The 21,358-nt window shown below is 35.1% G+C and overlaps 2 protein-coding genes across 2 annotated transcripts; both read right to left on the reverse strand.

Moving 5' to 3' along the window:
* Positions 1 to 12,455: 12,455 nt before the first annotated feature.
* Positions 12,456 to 14,129, reverse strand: LOC144566588 (uncharacterized). Its single transcript, XM_078316639.1, has 6 exons — positions 14,096 to 14,129; positions 13,779 to 14,004; positions 13,548 to 13,701; positions 13,142 to 13,474; positions 13,052 to 13,099; positions 12,456 to 12,972 (listed from the first exon to the last, which is right to left on the reverse strand). The coding sequence occupies exons 1-6, from the start codon at positions 14,127 to 14,129 to the stop codon at positions 12,529 to 12,531; spliced, it is 1,239 nt and encodes a 412-aa protein (XP_078172765.1). The 3' UTR covers positions 12,456 to 12,528.
* Positions 14,130 to 19,136: 5,007 nt separating this feature from the next.
* Positions 19,137 to 20,666, reverse strand: LOC144566798 (uncharacterized protein At3g28850-like). The gene is made up of 2 exons (XM_078316824.1): positions 20,569 to 20,666; positions 19,137 to 20,445 (listed from the first exon to the last, which is right to left on the reverse strand). The coding sequence occupies exon 2, from the start codon at positions 20,436 to 20,438 to the stop codon at positions 19,395 to 19,397; it is 1,044 nt and encodes a 347-aa protein (XP_078172950.1). The 5' UTR covers positions 20,439 to 20,445; positions 20,569 to 20,666; the 3' UTR covers positions 19,137 to 19,394.
* Positions 20,667 to 21,358: the final 692 nt, after the last annotated feature.

The raw sequence follows: 21,358 nt of genomic DNA on the forward strand, positions 1-21,358 counted from the left end.
CACATACGCACTTGTTGATGTTGATTATCTTTGCTTTTCTTATTTGTGTTCTTTCTTATATTAATACGACCAACCTAATATATTAAAATATGCAGTGGCGGATTATTATTATTTTTTTTTTAATTTTTGTATGATTTTTTATATAATTTAGAGTAAAATGTTTTAATAAGGTAAAATTGATCCTTATTTTCCGCAAAAAAAATTAATATAATTGACTCTCATATATATTTGACCTCCATAGTTTGATAATCTGTCCGCCTCTAAAAATATATATATATCCATTTAGAAAATGATTGTGATGTTAACTTGAGACTTGAGAGAAGAGAGGGACAAAGGGTCCAAGGCAGCCAAAAAGGCTGCTCCTAATTAGGTTTTTGATTTACCAAGCAAAGGAAAGAAAGGTAGAAAGAAAGAAACCCTGAGCACATATTTCTCTCTCTCTCTCTCTCTACTAATAATAATTGAGTGAGTCACACCAAGACAGTGAGTGATGAATGCATTGCTTGCATATATCTCTCTCTCAGTCTCTCTCTACCAATAATAAGTAATAACAACAATTGCTTTGGTAGGGCCTTTTCTAATTTCCAGATGAGAGTTACATGGCAATAAAAGGGGGTATCATTCAATCACCTTTTCTATTTCCTATTCTTTTGCAAATTATGTAAACTATCCATCCTATCCAATCAATTGTCAGTTTTTATCATGGTTCTAAATAACGATTATAACGGTATAGCGGGGAGACAAAAAAAAAGCTATTACGAATAGCGTAGCTATAGCGAAAGCTATCGTACATAGCGATTTTTCCTTTTCAAATTTTATATTCTATATAATTCTACTAATTATCAACATAATCAATATTAGAGAATTGATGTAACAACTAAATGACAACTAATACTTTTTATTAATTATGCAAATAAGAAGGAAAAAAAAATCTAAAAAGTAACATTATTTAATAGTTCATACTTCATAATATTACATATTATAATAGAAAAAGAGCAATTAATTTTATAAGGTAAATGAAATCGATATACATATTTAAACATAATAATAATAATAATAATAATAATAATAATAATAATAATAATAATAATAATAATCAAAATCAGCTTTCAAATGAAACGAACGATAATAATTTTACAAATGAATACTATGCGAAGAGCAATAAAAAAAAGAATTACTATTTGAATATTTTTCGATATAGAATGAGAGAATAAATCACAAATAAAAACAGAAGCACATAGTTTGATTTAGCATAATTATAGTAGAAGATCATGCAGCATTAGAAATAAGAATAGAACTACAGAAGCCCATATAAATTGCAAAAAAAAGCCCATGCAGCATAGCGGTAGCTATAGCGGGTCACATATAGCGGTAATAGCGTCCAGCTATTATAGCTATAGCGGTCGTAGCTGAGTTAGCGCACTTTTATGTCATAACTTAGCGTTTATGGTTTGAAAAAGCTATAGTGTAGCTATAGCGTTGCTATGGCTAGCTATTTAGAACACTGGTTTTTATCTACATGTACAACTGTCATAGAAGCATCCTCTCTCTCAATCTTTTGTTGTTGTTAAAGTAATTAAAATGTGTTATTAGGTTTGGTAATTAATTATAGCTCACTTCTTTCAAAAAAAAAAAAAAAAGGTTTGGTAATTAATTGACTGATAATTTGTAACACTGTGAACTTTTAAAATTCAGATTTAATTAAAATAATAAGTGGTTAAATCGAATTATATATATATATACGTATATACGAAATTAGTGACGTGGATGGTGAACAATAATTATACGATTAATTGTGTTAAGAAAGAGGAACAATAGGTGTTATATAAATCATTTAAACAATATCGAACAAGTGGAGGGTTTATTTTGCAAAAATACCACTTACAAATGGGGGCCCCTTGTCATTCTTCTCTCTTCCCCTCCTTCCTTTCCTTTCCTGCCCCCATCTCTTTTCTTCTTTTCCTTTGTTTCCGCCAAGAGAGAAAGAACGAGAGAGAGAGTGAGAGAGAGACACCCCAGTGACTATTTTGCCCGAAAACCGAGATCTAGGAAGAGGAGCTCAAATCTCGAACATCCATCCGTTCCATCGGTAATTCCCCTTTCTATTTCTCTCTCATTTCGTGATTTCCGTGTTTTTAGGGTTTCGGTGAAAACCCGTAGAATCGTACCAAATTGATTATTCCGTGCCTTTGTTGTTTCTAAAGTGTAAATTGATTGATTCCGTGTTCCAAAGTGCAACCAAATTTCCAATTTACGGATTTTCCCAAAAATTGATTAGGGTTTAAATTGTAAAAGTGCCGGAACTTAATAAATTTACCTATGGATAGATCCTAACGAGCACGACTAGCGGGATTGACGAGCTTACCGAGTCGCGAGATCGCGGACCCTCTACGTGCCCTACATAACCAGGTGCGGGGGTTCACGGGATCTGTTTTGGGGTTTATTCGTAGAACTAAATAACGGTGCATATTATTATATTTATGTTGATTGCTTGATTTAAATAAACTGTGCATAGCATGTTGAATCTCTGATTGAAAGCATTTGTTGCCGCATTGCATTAATTGTGATATTAGTGAAATTGAATTGTATAACTGTTTTGATTCTCATGTTGGTACGGTTTATCGATTGTTGATCTGTCGTTTTGAATAAGTGAGTGGAACCACAGTATGACTTGGATTGATTGTGTGAAGTGAACAGCGTATCATAGTGGAAAGTCTAGCTAGCTACTAGACTTTCATCCAGGACCCTTATGCGCATCTGGAGAATGGCCCTAGTGAACCCAGTACCGGTTGGGTAAGGGAAGTGCAGTGTAATTTTAGGTAGAACTGTGGTTCAGTGATTCAGTGAAAGTGTCAGTGATTTCTTTTTGAGAAAATTTATATTCTGTTGCATATTCGCGGAATATGCCCGTGCATATTTTAAGTGATGAATTGATGAAATTGTATGACTTGAAACCAGAAATTAGAACTGTTAAGCCGGAGGTGATCGATAGTTGATATCTGTACCTCATAACCAGACGTATATATATTATATCTGTGAAACCAAATCTTTCTGGAAATTCGTTGATTGATGTTGATGAGATGTGAATTGAAATCTGTTTGAATCTATTCCCGGTACATGTGCATTTATTATTATTGGTGAATAATTAAATAGAAGCTCTATTGCTAGTGTATTTAGTTCTGGTGATGGATTTCTCACAAATCCAGTAGCCCTGTTAAATTCCGCACTGAGAAAACGGATGACAGGTTTTCTCACCCCCTCCCCTCGGGGATTTTTTCCCTTTGAACTGATATGTGCAGGTAAACGCGAGTGAAGTGGGACTCGGGCTCGACGCGTGAGTTTAGGCCGAGCTAATAGGTTATGCCAAACCTTTTATGTCCATTTTGAATGTGTAGTTGAACCCGTAGTCGGTTATTTTGATGTATAGGTTGTTATCGAACCGTATTATGTTATAAAACCCTAACGATATGTTTTAAATGGTTGTTATGATTTAAATGTTGAAATTGCATGTTAAACGTCATTAAAATTTCTAGTGAATGGGGAATAATTGTTTAGTTATACGGGGATTTGATCGGGTTTGAAAACGGGGTGAAATTCCACGAAAATGGGCAAAGGGATGAAAAACAGTACCCTTATTGCGGGCCGCAATAACCCTATTGCGGGCTGCAATGAGAGTAGACAGAGAAAAATTCGCAGCTTAAAAAGCCAACCAGGTCATTGCGGGCCGCAATAAATTCATTGCGGGCCGCAATAAATGGAGGCAGAAGTGCTGTGCAGAGGCTGGGAATTTTGGAATTTGTTGCGGGCCGCAATGAATGGAGACAGAGGCAAATTTCAAAGGCTGGAAATTTTGGGAAGTGTTGCGGGCCGCAACAGCCCTATTGCGGGCCGCAATGGGTTCTGAAAAATGCTGTTTTAGGGTATAACTTAGTCAAATTAAATCGGTTTTGAACCAAACTTGTTTTAAATCAAATCATATGATAATTTGACTAATCTGGGCCGTCGGTTAAAGGATTTTCATACCATTTGACTTCTCCAAAAAAAAAAAAACCTGAGCTCTATTGAGCGGTGCTTCGTAACCTCAGACAATGCTCGCAGGGGGCTGCCGCCCCCCTGCCACCCCCCTGCCACCCCCCGCATACTAATAGAATCAGGCCCACCCACATAAAAATATAATAATATAAATATAAATCTGCATGCATGAACAAAACCGCATTTTAAAACAAAACTGTGCGACCCCCTGTTCCGGGGTGTGACATAATTAGTCCTAATTCAATAGCGGTGCAGTGAAATGACATCACTATATATAAGCTTAAAAATTAACTTTGTTAAGCAGTATCAGTGCTCAGTTTGTAAATAATTATTTTCTTTACATAATCCATCCAGCGATTTTTTTTTTTATTTTGATGTGAGTATTTTTGTTTCGTAGAACATTTTAATTCTACTTAGATGTGTTAAAAAAATTATGAACAGTCAACTCCTTTTTTTTGTGTTCAGTAAACACTTTATTAGTTATCTTTAACAATAAGTTTATTAGTTATCTTTAACAATGGGTTTATTAGTTATCTTAAAAATAGATTCATGTGTATATATAGTTACTAGTTAAATTTCTTTTAATACATACATAATTCCTGTAAATACAATTAGTTATATTTAACAATAAGTTATGTTATTTTCACACATATTTATCGAAATGCATGTGTGTATTACCGTGTGTTTATTTATTTTTTAATACAAACACTTACCTCTCTCTTTTAACAATATATAGTTCTTTGTAAGTACATTTCTCAAGACATATTTCTCAAGCAACTAATTAATTTAACGTTAAAAAGTAATGATTTAAAATTTAAATGAACCAAGCTAATTAATGGACCGCTAGCGCTTTCAAACTACAATCATCCAATTGTAACTCTGGTCAAAGTGGCATTCAAATATTTGATGCTGAAATAGAAGAAATTCTTCTTTAAAAGAGTAAAGCTGAATATATATATATATATATATCCGGTCAAATTTGTGAAAAATCTATATAAAAGGTGATGGCTGGACCACCAAATTGTAGAAGATAGAAGACCAAGAGGCTAAGGTCCAAATTAGGCATCTCTTCAAATAGTTTTCAAAAATTGGATGATTTGGTTCAATATAAACTGTTCCTTCCCAATCCAGCAGCCTATCTAATGCATGATTAATTAGATATCTGTCCCAATTGCTTCATTTTTAAAATAATACTAATTAAATTTGTTCCAGGTGTCACTTTCTAAAAAGTCTCCCAGTTGTTTTAAGATGCCCAAATTGTTTGAATAAAAATAATATTTCAAAACAGTTGCTTTGATTTTTGGGTCTTTGAAAACCTAGAGAAAGCTCCTCTCTAAAGCCAAATCTTTTCCGGCTTCTAAGGTTCCACTTTTGAAAAATCAACATTTTCTTTCCTTTGGAAAAATATGTAAGAAAGAGTGGCAAATGTTTCTATTCAAAACGGCAACAACTAGGGGGTGCAAACGGATCCGATACGGATTGGATAGTGGTAAAATCATATCTGTATTCATTTTTAATTTTCGGATATAGATATGGATCGGATATTAGACGGATACATACGGATCGGATATCGGATATCCGTAGATTTATATTCATAATTTATAATAAACTATATGGTATATATCTTATTCGGATACAAATAATTAAAATTCAAAACCATATCTGTATATGTATCCGCATCTGAATATCCGTATCTAATTTTCGGATACGGATACGAATACAATCGGATAATATCCGACCCGTTTGCACCCTTAGCAACAACAGATTTTTGAAAAGCTGAAAAAATTTCAACTTTTAATTTCTATTATTAGCTAGAAATTTTTGACTTCTTAGAATTATAAGAGGAGAGTTCAAATGTGTTTACTTTTTGTACCTCTAACGTACTTTCACTTTTTAATTTCTAATAACAAAAAATATAAAATTTATATGTCAAAATAAAATTATTAGATATGATCTATATTATTTATCCAATGTTTAATTTGATATTTTTTTTTCAATTTATGAACTCATCTTTTATGCAACACATAATTTATAACAATAAATGAAGTACATATTTGTTGACGCACTATTTCTATTATTTTAAAAGTTTAGACTACTATTTTGAAAAAAAAAAATTGGTTGATTTTTAACGCTTAATTTGACAAGCAATCTATATGTGTACGCACACTTTAACAATGTCTATATTAATAATTGAATAGACACTAAATTCCCCCAAATCCAATTATAGACTTTTTCTTCACGTGTGAAATGAAAATTGGTTAGGAGGCGTGTTTGGCCGTAAAGTGACACAAATCAAGAAAACCTAGGGACATGAATGTAACAATACATAGATGTGAAAATGAAATTGGAAAATGTAAAATGAAAGGGACGGGGATAGGGATTAGAGAATTAGAAGGTGATGTTATCATTTAATCAGTAGTTTTTGTGTACTATTTAATTATTTTATGAGATGAATGGTGACATCAACCGTATTTAGAAGACAATTAGCCTATCCTATATTCCTATCTCACTTAATTAATTTCTCTTTTCATGTCAATTTTTTAGGTGGGTCCCAGGTGATTGGTGTGTGATTGTGTGTTATGTGTTTTGGTACGTTGGCCCGAATTTTTTATAAATATTCAAAAAAAATAATTAAATTTGATGCAACTTTGGTTAGTTTTTAAATTTAATTATTTTTTGGATATTTATAAAAAAATCGGTACTTTGGCGCTACGCCTAATTATTAAATTAAAAACCCCTTGTTAGATTAGAATATGTCGAGTGGTTATTATCCTGTCATTTCTGTTAGCCTCGCTACTTTCGTATGATATAAAAATTAGTTTATTTCATTTTGTGCGAATTGTGATACCACCAATGAGTTCAAGTAATCAGATGATAAAGTACTGGTAAATTTTTATATGACCTGTTTTGATTATCGGTGAAAATTGTATCAATTGTTACAATTTTATGAAAAATAGATGTAAAATTTCCTTTGCTTATTAATAGAAAAAAAATGCAAAGTCTTTTAATTAATATGTTTAAAGTAAACCTTCAAAAAAGAATATGTTTAAAAGTAGGTGTATACCAACTAATTAAACTATAATTAATGTCGTTATGAATGATGAAAAAAATATATATACCTATGCAAACTTTTTATTTATAAAAATATTAGTTAATAGTAATGACAATTGGATTAATGCTTATTGAAATAAAGAAAAATAAAAGCATAAAAAATTAGTACAATCTAGATAATTAAGCTGCGTATCATATTAGGTGTCCTTCGAAAATCAATTTGTTATCATCAGATTAATTGAACATTCAATTTATCAACACTTAATCTTTGACCAACAGCTGCTATCATATTAGCCATTGCTTTTATTTTAAGTAACCACCCATTATGCGACCTCTTTACTAAAAAGACATTAATTTTAATTTTTAAATCATATCTGCTGATACAGATGTATATATATATTTTTAAACTGAAATTATAACATTACGGCATTAGCTGAACTCTATTTTTTTTTTATTATAATTCGTTTCGAATTCTTTTGCGGTTGTTGTGTTTATCTGACAAGCTTACTTATTTCCCTCCTGCAGGAAAGGCGAGTTCACATCCTCTCCAATATCTGATAAGGGAATCTTTTACAACCGTTATTTTTAAATTGGCACGAATCTCAAAGCCCAAAAATACAGTCTCTTATTGTCACCCGAATCTCAAATCTCAAACCGTAAAGTGAGGGTGGTGCTCTGCAATACCTGAGAGGATACGGATTGAGGAAAGGCTCGGCTCAACTCAAGACTCAAGTGAAGTTTAAAATGAATTAACGGACTGGAGATGTCCATGTCCAGCGGCTCTCTTAATATAGGAATTACAATGTTTGGGCCTATGGGCCTATGGGCTAACAATACCATAAACCAGATCATGATCTGATGGTTGATGAAGGCCCATATCTCTCTCCTGATCCAACAAGTAATAGCCCAAATATCTCGTGTAATCTCATGGAAGTATCACGTTGTAAGGCGACAAAAGCATGACAAAAACCTTATGGGTAATATATATTAGCTTCATTCGTTTTGTTTTCTAAATTTCTAGGAGATGTCATAATATCAATTTATAACACTTACATAAACTGATATTGTAAATTTTCAAGTTACAATTTATAACACTGAAATAAGCTGATATTGTAAATTTTCAAGTTAATTACCTCCAAAGAACAAAAGTATGCATAAAATTGACAACGCTTGCATGCATGCTCGTATTTGGGTGTCCATGCAATTAATTATTGTATTGCGGTTGTCGTACGATTATATTAATGTGCAAACTTTTGTTTTTTAAACAAATAATATGTCTATTGAAATTGGAGAATTAATTAGATATTTGAAATAATAAAACTAATTAATTCATAATACATTATATGAATTAAATTAATTAAATGTCAATAAACTCAACGCTTTTTTTGCTTTCTGATAGAAATTAATTTTACATATTAGAAAATGCACCTCCATATATATCTCGATCCTGCTACTAGTCCTACGTACTGATTGCATCTAATCTAACCATGCTCTATCAGCGATATATATCCTCATCTTATGAAAAAAAAACTGTTGTGCGACATTAATTCTACGATGTGGTACCTACCATCAGAACACCTAGCGATCGAGCCATCATAATACTGTACGCTTATCTCGCACAACACTACAACAGTCACACCTAATCATGCTTAATTCATCAGCAGCATCAACACCTTACAGTCTTACACCCTCCCCTCTGATATATATCAAATGCTGCACTACAATATTCTAACTGTCACATGCAACATATTGTAATTAAATAGGGTTAATTAAACTGAGCTAAAGTTAATTGGACTAATTGAATGATCAGGAATTAATAACGCGCCATAACAGTCACGTGAAAATATTAATCATATATCAACTAAAATTCTAATCCTTAAGCAAACTACCATCTATATGGTAGAAGAAACTAATTTAGAACAAAATCTGACCTAATTGATTAGTTGTTTTGTTCAAACAAGTGATATAGGCTATAGCTGCTAGCACACCAATTAATTGTTAGAAATTTATTCTAAAACTCAAAATTTACTTTAATATTAACGTCTTTTAACTTTGCGAATTATAGAGCTATTTGTGAATTCATTTACTCTACATAAAAGTTCACTGTTTGTTTCCACAGAAGATCAAATTAATAATATGTTAGAAATGAGCTGGTGATGACTAGACAAATTAAAATGATTAATTCTTTAGCTTCAAAAACGTTCAAATGATCGAAATATCCATTAATATTCATTAATACAAAAACAGTAATATAATAAATATCATTTTAATTGTTATTAATGTACAAATTTATTGATTTTATGTCATTTGTCTATAAATAACACATGATATTTAGATGGTTGATCATCCAATAATTCATCCTTATTATTCACATTCTCTTACTCTTCCTCTTAGCTCTATAATTCATAAACCTCAATTTCTATTCTCCCACAAACAATATTTTTCTTATAGAAAATATATTATTCTGCTATCATTGTTGAAAGAAACTATATCAACCTCTACCGCGGTTGCGCCCATAGGTAGAGGAATATCGGTGTAACTTGGGGCAAGCTTAACCGATTATTTCTGCACTTAGGATGGAAAGTTGCCTTAGGTTTGCATTTTGCAGCTCCGGATAATAAAATTTTAATTATATTATTGATTATATTTTTTAATATAATAATTATTTATTTAGTAATCAAAATTCAGATTTAAAACTAGTTAGTTAGTTAATATTTTTCCAACACCAATTAGCGCAAGGGTCCGACAATATTTCAACGAGTTGAGTTGAAACCTTGTTAGCCGATTTTTTTAAAAATACCCATTTAATAAATAAATTAAATTAAAATATCCAAATTTCAACAAAATTTATAAAAATACCCCAACCGCGGATTTTATCCGCGCTCCGGAATTTTTATTCCGGGGCGCGGATAAAATTCGCGCCCCGAAAAAAAAAAAAAAAAAAAAAAAAAAATTTTTTTTGGTCCCGAGCGCGGATAATATCCGCGGGCCGAATTTTAAATTTTTTTTTTTTTTTTTTTTTTTCTTTTTTTTTTTAGAGTCTGGAGAAAAAAAATTATTTTTTTGGTCCAACTTTGTACCTCTGGTTAACATATCAAAACACCTTCAAAAATCATGAAAATTTACCGACATGCATTCTTGACTTCATAGAATAAGACTGTAAAGTTTCATACAAAATCTCCAAACAGATCATGAGATATCGGCTCTCAAAAATTGCCCGAACTGCTGAAGGAGTGCTTCTGACCCCAACTTTGCACCTCTGATTAACATACCAAAACACCTTCAAAAATCATGAAAATTTACCGACATGCATTCTTGACTTCATAGAATAAGACTGTAAAGTTTCATACAAAATCTCAAAACAGATCGTGAGATATCGGCTCTCAAAAATTGCCCGAAGATGTAACGGTGCTTTGATATTTTGTATGTAACGGCTCTCAAAAACTTTGAGATTTTGTATGAAATTTCACAATCTTGTTCTATGAAATCAATAATACATGTTGGTAAATTTTCATGATTTTTGAAGGTGCTTTGATATGTTAATCAGGGGTGCAAAGTTGGGGTCAGAAGCACTCCTTCAGCAGTTCGGGCAATTTTTGAGAGCCGATATCTCACGATCTGTTTTGAGATTTTGTATGAAACTTTACAGTCTTATTCTATGAAGTCAAGAATGCATGTCGGTAAATTTTCATGATTTTTGAAGGTGTTTTGGTATGTTAATCAGAGGTGCAAAGTTGGGGTCAGAAGCACTCCTTCAGCAGTTCGGGCAATTTTTGAGAGCCGATATCTCACGATCTGTTTTGAGATTTTGTATGAAACTTTACAGTCTTATTCTATGAAGTCAAGAATGCATGTCGGTAAATTTTCATGATTTTTAAAGGTGTTTTGGTATGTTAATCAGAGGTGCAAAGTTGGGGTCAGAAGCACTCCTTCAGCAGTTCGGGCAATTTTTGAGAGCCGATATCTCACGATCTGTTTGGAGATTTTGTATGAAACTTTACAGTCTTATTCTATGAAGTCAAGAATGCATGTCGGTAAATTTTCATGATTTTTGAAGGTGTTTTGATATGTTAACCAGAGGTACAAAGTTGGACCAAAAAAATAATTTTTTTTTCTCCAGACTCTAAGAAAAGAAAAAAAAAAAAAAAAAAAAAAAAAAAAAAAAATTATTTTAAAATTCGGCCCGCGGATATTATCCGCGCTCGGGACCAAAAAAAAAATTTTTTTTTTTTTCGGGGCGCGAATTTTATCCGCGCCCCGGAATAAAAATTCCGGAGCGCGGATAAAATCCGCGGTTGGGGTATTTTTATAAATTTTGTTGAAACTTGGATATTTTAATTTAATTTATTTATTAAATGGGTATTTTTAAAAAAATCGGCCTTGTTAGCGTAGGCCTACAAAGGCTATTTCATGAACGAGTTCAGTTGAAACCTTACTAGCATAGGGTGGGTCCGACAATAATTGTGCTACTGGTTTATATTAATACGAACGTATACATGTCTACAATATGCTGATTGCATGAAATTCTACACAGAAAATCTTCTACTATTAATCTTTGTAATTTGTCGTGTTGCAGATGCAGTTTGCAATAAATATATGCATTTATAGTTTCTTTATAATAGGCTCGCTATTGTAGATATTTTCAATATTTTCTATAAATAAAAATTGTCTATATTTCATCTCGGATGTGAGTGATGAATTATAAATTTATAACTGGATAGTCCGGATCTATACAATGATACACAAAAAGTCAAAAATTGAGTTACTTGAGAGGGTCCGGACAATATTTCCATTTTCCAGTCCCCCAATTATGCTCTTCTGCCTACTTTAGCATCACCTAAAATGTTGCATAAATCTTAAAACAAATCTCAGTAGAAGCTACACGTACCGAAATTTTTAAATATACCATTTTTTCAAAATAAATAAACCAAAACACCATTTCGGGGTGAATTTTACAAAAACCGCATGGCCGCTTCCCACAGAAGCGGCCACCAGGAGCTGGGCCGCATCTAAGCGAAGCGGCCAATATATTGGGCCGGATGGAGGCCCAGCGGGGTGGCCGCTTTGGAGGGTAGCGGCCAGGGCCGCTTCCTGCGGTAGAGGGCACCCCGAATATGTTATTTTTCAGGATTTTAGGGTTTTAGGCAAATAAATTTTTATGTGTGGAGATTAGATTTGTATTAGGCAAGTATTACTCGTTTTAGGGTTTTAGACAACTATTTAGGCAACTATTATTGTTTGTTTTGATTTATTTGTGATTTATTTGTTGTTTTATTGTTTGTTTGTTTTGATTTATTTGTGATTTATTTGTTGTTTTACTGTGACGAAAAATAATGAAAGATAAAAGCAAAATAGTACAATAAATAACAACATAAAAGAAAGATAAGCATCCTGATATAACAAATCATAGTATATGACAACATAAAAGAAAGAAAGATAAGCATCCTAAAAGTCAGAAGGAGTGAATGGGCGCCTCGCCTTCCTAGTCCTCAAACCCTTAATCCGCACTGCGAGCGGCGTGTGGTCGAGAGAATCATCTGACTCAACGGCCTCGACCTCCTCAATCTCAGCTGAGTGCTGGACTGCAGGACCAAATGCGACTGTGTTTCCAGACTCCTGAGTCGGAAACATACCGTAGGCAGCTCTCACGATAGGATCATCTATGGAGATGTCAGGAAGGTACGTACCGGGATGATACTGTGTGGAGGTGCCAGCAAAGTCCGGTATGGGAGGGTACTGCGTAGGCTGTGAGCTGCCAGGAAAGTGTGGAAAGGGGTGCGGCATAGTGAACCCTGGTAGATATGCAGGAGGAATCGACTGGGTCGGAACATAACCCGGAGAATACAAACCATCAGGGTTTAGGTCGATATTGAAGCCGAGTCGCTCCTCCTACAAATTTACAAACAAGTTATGCATCATTTTTTTTAAAAAAATTGCACAAGTTGTATATATTAAAAAAATAACTTACCTGCGTAGAGAAAAACTGAGTAGGGATCTGCTCCTGAGTAGAGACGGCCTGCTCCTGAGTAGGGACGGCCTGCTCCTGAGTAGGGACGGCCTGCTCCTGAGTAGCCTGCTCTGCAGCGCGCCTCCTAAGCGTCTCTTGTCCTCTATCGAACGCCTGACCGACAGTCTGAGCATCCTGGACTGAAGCCCACAATGCCTCGTCACCACCGTATCGGACGTATATATCAGGCTCATCCGATATGTCATCAATCTGATCACATCCAGGCAATCCTGCACATCTCAGGAGAGAGTCTAGGCGCGTCTTGTACCCACATTGGCAGACGGCAGGTACATTGTGCTTTAGAATAGCTTTTCCGAGTCTCTTCCAGCCCCGCACTGTGGCCATTGTCGCCGCTATGACACAGCTCTTCACCAGATATAAAGCCTGCAAAATTATAAGTACAATATATAAATGTTGTACAGATGTAAATATTACAAGTTTTTTAAAGTAAACATACCGTAGATGCAAACGGTGCGCCGGCTGGAATGATACCATGTACTCGTCCTCGCCGATCCCTCGGCCTCGGTGCACGCTCGTGAGGGTTGTCGGTGATACACCCCTCTAAGTACACTGTGTACGCGCCACACTCCTGATACCAATCTCTATAAGGCCTGTATTTTTTTGAAAAAAAGTCATCAATGCCACGTATCATCCATTAACCAGAGATATTAAAAAGAGATATTCTTACACTGGCGGTACATCCATGTGACGGTGCTCATCAGCTATAGGTGGGTCGATAGCGGATGCCAGCTGTACGTATGATCTGTACCAGTACGCCCAGTCTCTGCCCGGAGAGATGTCTCTGGCCAAATGAAGCTGTCGCCAAACATCCTCACTAATCGGCTCTGGGGAGGAGCTGTCTGCCTCAATCCAAACTGTCTCATGACCCGACCGGGGTAATGATGCTCGATAATCTGAATTTAGTAGGTTTTTTAATAAATGTTGTTATAGCTAAAATTTGTAAAATAAATTCAAATACGGTACCTGAAAACATATGAGGGGCACCTCTGCACGCCAGTAACGCTCCTGCTGCCGACATCTCTCGGGCAGTATCTCAAGATAGGTCTGATGTACCCCGTTTACCAAGAGCTGAATTCATAGATTTTAACACTTACGTCAATCAGATGCCCCAATCTGGCACATCTGTCTTGCAAGTGATTGTCGGACGGCCAACAATCAGATGCGCCCAGGACCAATGCTGCAACAACATGCATGGTCCAATAAATGTCTTGTTCTTCTTCAGACATGCTTGATTAAGACCCCTGTACAATGTTAGTGTCAACAACCGGTGTAGTGATGATATTTTTTATATTGAAATTTGTAAACAATAATTTAAAGTCACACACCTATACAAGCATGCGAGAGTCGCAGCCCCCCAATTGTACTTGCTCGCATTGGGCAAATCAGCCAGCAATGGGAGATAGCACAGCCGTACCTGATCTCCGTGCGAATCAGGGAACAATTTGACAGTGATCATCTCCAAAATGTATGCCCGCAAGTGCTGATCAATGGTGGCCTGTTATTTATTTTAATTAAAATATTAGTTAGAAGAAAACTGTTTGTTTTGTATAAGTAAATAAGATAAAATTTACATACCTGAGGGGGACGACTACTAGCAGCTGGAAACTCCTTGAAGGCGGTTCTCAGCTTTGCCAAGCTAATGATACCTGGGGAGATCTGTGTCTTGGAGCCTCTCTTCTTCTCTTTCTGCAAAGCAGCGTGCGGTATCCCCAGCAGGTCCTCGCACAAGGATCTGAAATCTCCATACTCGACGCCCGTCACAGGCTCTCCGACAATGGTCATGCCCCATAGACAACTCACATCCTGTAGGGTGACTGTCATCTCAGCGTGGGGGAGATGAAATGAGTGGGTCTCGGGACGCCATCGCTCAATGAGCCCAGAGCACAATCCCGGATCGGCAATCTCCTCGGCCATCTGGGATAGCTGGTACAATCCCATGCCACGCAACGTCCCTGCATAGGCCTTCTGGTACTTAAGCCACATTTTGTTGTGGCGTACTGTAACTGTATCTAGTCCCTAAATTAAAAAAAAAATTATTAATAAAATTATTAATAAAATTATAATTTTATTAATAAAATTATAATTTTATTAATAAAATTTGAAATAAAATTATAATTTTATTAATAATATAAAACTTACTCCAGTGGCAGCCTCCAAGATACGGTGCTCCGCATTCGGGTACCAGAGAAAGTCTGATACCCGATCAGTGCGGTGCCGGATACCGGGGACCACAGATGTCAATGCCGCATCGACATACTGTGACATCTCATATGGAGTGGGTACTGGTGCACCTCTACTGGAAGAAGGTACATCCCTACTAGAAGACGGTCCAGATCCCATAGATGTCATGCTGTATTTATTTTGGTCTTATTAGGATTTCAAATTAAATTTCAAAAAATAATTATAGTTTCGGTATTAATTATTTTGGTCAATAACTAATTTTGATCAATTTTGGTACAATTTTACAATTATTTTGATCAATAATCAATTTTGGTACAAAAAATAATCAATAATCAATTTTGGTTCAAAAAATAATCAATTTTGGTACAATTTTACAATTATTTTGATCAATAATCAATTTTCATACCATTTCATAATTATTTTGGTCAATAGTTAATTTTGGTACAATTTCATAATTACCTGATCCTACACCCTAAATATTTACCTTACTCCTACTCCTACTCCTACTTTAAACTTGAATTTAAATTTAGAAAGAATAAGAATATTACCTGATTTGAAGGGATGGAAGGGATGGAATAAGGTAAATGAAACAAAGAAAACGACCTGGGGGATATATACTGTACCATGGCCGCTTTGGTGCGTGGAGGGGTGGCCGCTACCCCCCAAAGCGGCCAGCCCGCTTCCATACAATGCGGCCCAGCCCGCTTCCATACGATGCGGCCCAAAAAATAAACCGCTTCCCTCAGCTGCGGCCCACTACTGTGTGCCCGCTTCCCTCAGCTGCGGCCATGTCGTTTTTGTAATTTACGTCAATCCGTGGCGTTTTGGTTTATTTATTTTGAAAGAATGGTATATTTAAAAATTTCGGCTACACGTATCTGCTCTGCTGCTCATAACTTGTCCAGCCACATTGGGATTTGGGGCCTAATTGCCTAAAGGCTGAACAGCTGAGTGCAATTTTCAGTTGAACAAAATGGAAGTGGAAGCTTCATTTGTGTTCAATCCCATTTCAAACATTATTTGACCAGAAAAGTATCCGATTAATGTGGGTCCCAACCTGATTAGCTGATATATATGTACAATAAGATGCGTTCATTTAAAATTTCAATTTGTTAAGAGTCATGCTTCATTTTGTCTCTCTTCAATACGCGGTACCGCCTCAACTGTTCTCTTCTGTTCTGTTCAATGGTCGCATTCGCACACTAACGACTAACCTAAAGAAAATGATATATAATGTGACTGCCAAAGAAAAATAATAATAGAACGGATATTTCCTAATACATATAAACAATTAAAAAAAAATTGATATATACTTAAAATTTTAATGTTAACGATCACGTTCACGTAATTGAGTGCTGCTAAAAAGTTGATGTACATTTTTTTATAAGGATAAACTATTTATTAATTAATAATTGTATGATAATTATTTTAAAACTACTTGTTGTGTTATAAGTACGGAGTCAAAATAAATAATTTAGTATGAAATATAGGGGTCAAATTAGACATAAATTTTCACAAGTAACAACAAAAACATCAATACAATACAATAATACACTAAATTTTGAATATATATATATATATATATATAGAGTTAGGCTGGGTTGCTATGGATAGCATAGTGGCCTCTATGCTACGGCTCAATATTCGAGTTTTCAAAATCCAAACGGTCGATCCGAACCATTCATCTTATTCTCCATATTAATATCTGCTTGGAGACCAAATTTTACATTTTTCTGAATTTTTTTACTATTTATTAAGTATTTTACAAAATTGTTGATCCAACGGTGGCTGCACAAAATTTAGTGTATAAAAAAATTCTAAAAAATGTAAAATTTGGTCTCCAAGCAGATTTTATAATAGATTGAACATCTAACTGTTTAGATTTGTTGTTTGATCATCACACACTAAAATATAACCCCGGAAGCACCTCGGCCGAAGTGCTTCCGGTAGCAAATTAGCCACACTCTATATATATATATATAGAGAGAGAGAGAGATAGGCTAATGTGCTTCCATAAGCACTTGGCCCGAAGTGCTGCCACCCCATTTTTGATTTTTCAAAATCCAAACAGTCGATCCGAACCGTTCATCTTGTTCTCCATATTAATATCTGCTTGGAGACCAAATTTTACATTTTTTGGAATTTTTTTGCTATTTATTAAGCCACTTTGAAAATCGCTGATCCAACGGTGAACCCCTGATTTTACTGTTTGGCAAGCCACCGTTGGATCAGCGATTTTCAAAGTGGCTTAATAAATAGCAAAAAAATTCCAAAAAATGTAAAATTTGGTCTCCAAGCAGATATTAATATGGAGAACAAGATGAACGGTTCGGATCGACTGTTTGGATTTTGAAAAATCGAAAATGGGGTGGCAGCACTTCGAGCCAAGTGCTTATGGAAGCACATTAGCCTATCTCTCTCTCTCTATATATATATATATATGAGATGGGCTACGGTGAGTTGCAGAGTAAAACGACTATTTTACTTTACACTCATATTTTGCGATTTGAAAATCCAAACGACTGATCCGAACCGCTCAACATGATCTCCATATTGAAAAGTGCTTGGAGACCAAATTTTACATTTTTTGGAATTTGTTTACTATTTATTAAGTAATTTTGAAAATCGCTGATCCAGTGGTTCAGAAATTTTTACTGTTTAAACTGTTCACAGAAAAACAGCAGTTTTCAAAATTACTTAATAAATAGTAAAAAAATTCAAAAAAAATGTAAAATTCGGTCTCCGAGCACATTTCAATATAGAGATCACATCTAACGGTTCAGATCGGTCGTTTGGACTTTCAAAATGAAAATACGGCGTGAAGTAGAAACGCGTTTTACTTTGCAACTCATCGTAGCTCATCTATATATATATATATATAGAGTTAGGCTGGGGTGCTATGGATAGCATAGAGGCCTCTATGCTACGGCTCAATATTCGAGTTTCAAAAATCCAAATGGTCGATCCGAACCGTTCATCTTATTCTCCATATTAATATTTGCTTGGAGACCAAATTTTACATTTTTCTGAATTTTTTTACTATTTATTAAGTATTTTACAAAATTGTTGATCCAACGGTGGCTGCACAAAACAGTAAAACCGTTGGATCAACAATTTTGTAAAATACTTAATAAATAGTAAAAAAATTCATAAAAATGTAAAATTTGGTCTCCAAGGAGATATTAATATGGAGAATAAGATGAACGGTTCGGATCGACCGTTTGAATTTTGAAAACTCGAATATTGAGCCGTAGCACGAGAGGCCACTATGCTATCCATAGCACCCCAGCCTAACTCTATATATATATATATATATCATTGGACAGGAGTCTCCAGTCAGGAAATTATATGTATATACATTATTAAAATTAATCTATTAACCTTCTAATTTTGCACAAATATATCATTAGACAGGAGTCTCCAGTAAGGAAATCTTCTATTTTTTTTTTCCTCCTAATGCTTTTCATGTTTTAATGCCTAGATAGTTATATCCCGCCAATTTTAATCTGAACAGTTCAATTTTAATATCAGTATCCATCTACCAAGGCAAAAGAACAGTACAAGCAGCAGTGACACTGAAGGTGATCTCTTCTTAACTGTGACACTGGGACAGCAAGTCACAGTCAGGGATTTTGAGCTTGCATCTTTTCTTTTTAATTTGAATTGGACATGAGATGGGCAAATTATATTATATTCCTAACATTAATATATATCACTTGTTTGAAGGTCTCAACAATATTATTGATTCAATTAAATACAGTCACCTAATTGATTCAATTGACATTCAGTTTACCAATATATAAAGTGCACTCAAATAATAAATAAACATTAATTTCTTATGGTCTATAAACAAATATTGTAACTTAAATGTATGTACAACAATGACATAAATCCAACCGGAGCAATGATTAATCTAATTACCAAGTGAACAAAAACACAAACATGTCTAAATAAACTTCTATCTCTACTGCTTTCTCACTTCTCAGTATGATTAACATCTTATTACATAAAAAATGCAATCATCTCTCTATTTACAATGTAAAAAAGAAAAGAAAAATCAAGCAATCTATTTGATCAAATGAAAACTCAATACTGTACTTCATCAGCAACAAAGGGGGCATCTGGTTAATCCATTTTCATTGCAATCTTTGCATCTCACAAAACCACCATTCTCTTCTTCTCCATCCTCTGAAACAAACACCTTACAACTACCCAAACACGTTTTGCACAGCACAAATTTCATACCCCCACAACCGCTGCATGGCTCCTGGCCGGGCACCCCTTTTTTGACCGGCAATGATTCACAACTCCCCAAAGCCTTCCCCAACTTGCCCCCCTCGTGCATTTGCTTCACCTCCTCGGCTCCACCCAAGTGCCGGTCATCTGCGAAAACCTGTGGCAACTTACCGGTGAATCTCCCTCCTAAAACCCCTTTAAGCTCGTCTTTGTACCCGCCATGCATCGCCATGTCTCTCTCATCGATCACAACCCCATAACTCTGTAAAATTACCTTTGTATCCCAGCAATCCTCAAAAGTTTTCCTGACTCCTCTCAAGCTAGTAAGATACAAAACCACTCTGTTTCCTCCGCCAGGCGGGCCCACCTTGGCCCTTTTCGCATTGATCCTCTCTTGAAATGCGTCGATTCTTTCGCGAACAAGACCCGTGAACTTGGGTATTTCTCTTTTGCTCAGGTAAGCATATATAATTTCCGGGTCTAACTCTCTAATAGCCGATTTAGATTTTTCATTTGCATCCCTAGAAGCATCCAAGGACAATGATCGGTCTATGCCGGACTGGCGAATCGGGCTTGCATCCTCCAACCCTTCCATAAGCTCCCACACATTAATTACCTCCGGTTCATTCGGCGGAGTCTTGGTCGGCGTTAGTGGGGCCCACTTGCAGTGTTTCTCAATCATCTCCGCCCAAGATTGCACTCCGTCGGCTTTATCATTCGAGTTTTTCATCATTTCCTCTGAGGATACTGCACCGGCATTCGGGTCGAGATCCAGCAACCCAAGGGTTGTTGATTTGAGCGTAACAGATTGTTCGTAATTGACAAAAGTTATGGGGAGGGATTGGGTCCGGATGTAGGGGCTGACGCCATGGACGCTCTTTCGAGCTTGTTTGGATCCTGTACAACCCATCTGTTACCTGTAACCGAGAAAGAGATGAAAGAAAGAGATGAGATTGAGATTGGCAGATAGAATTTCGTGTGATCCAAGAGCAATTAATGGAGCAAGCAGAACATTCTAGGGGTGTCAGAAGAGATTTTACCTGATCGGATTATTTAAAAAAGAAATTTATCGCCTCGTCAGATCTGTAATCTGGAGAGGAGAGAAATGGTCTTGGTCTTGGTATTGGTGATATAATTAATACCAAGTAGTACTAGGAAGTAGGAGCATCAGTTTGACCTTTTAAACAAACAAAATATGTTCTTGTTTTGGATTTTAAGAGACGGAGAGAGATTGGTCATTGGTGAGAGGAAGGAAGGAGTCGGTGGAAATGAGAAAGCGAAGAGAAGTTGGAATTTTGGATTTTTAAACTTTATTGGCGAGAAAAGGCGATAAAAAAAGGAAATAAATTGAATGGTCGTTCAGTCGGTGGCGAGGAGTCAAATTTGAAGTTTTCTAATTTTAAATAAATGATAATGTCGATTTCTAAATTTTATATGAAAATCCTTCAAATTTTCTAAAGACAACTAAATTAGAACGATTAATTTGGTTAATTTGAGAGAAGTTGAAGGATCAACTTATTCTTTTGTCAAACGTTGAAGGACTAATTCAATGTTTTTGGAAAGTCCGGATGCTAACTTCATTTTTATGGAAAGCTAAAGGATCAATTTTTTTTTAAATAAAGTTTAGAAATCAAATTCTAAATTATCTAAAAAACGATTCGGGACGCAACAACTTGGCCGGTGATTAGTTGGGTTTAGTTAACTTATGTTACTAAATTAATCAATTAATTAATTATGCACGGATACAATTCAACATAATGTATATTATAACGTAACATTACATTATACTATAGAGAAGCTTAAATATTATTCTATCTCATTCCGCGTCAA

Source organism: Carex rostrata, chromosome 15 (genome assembly GCF_964058835.1).
Source record: "Carex rostrata chromosome 15, lpCarRost1.2, whole genome shotgun sequence".
Lineage (NCBI taxonomy): Eukaryota > Viridiplantae > Streptophyta > Magnoliopsida > Poales > Cyperaceae > Carex > Carex rostrata.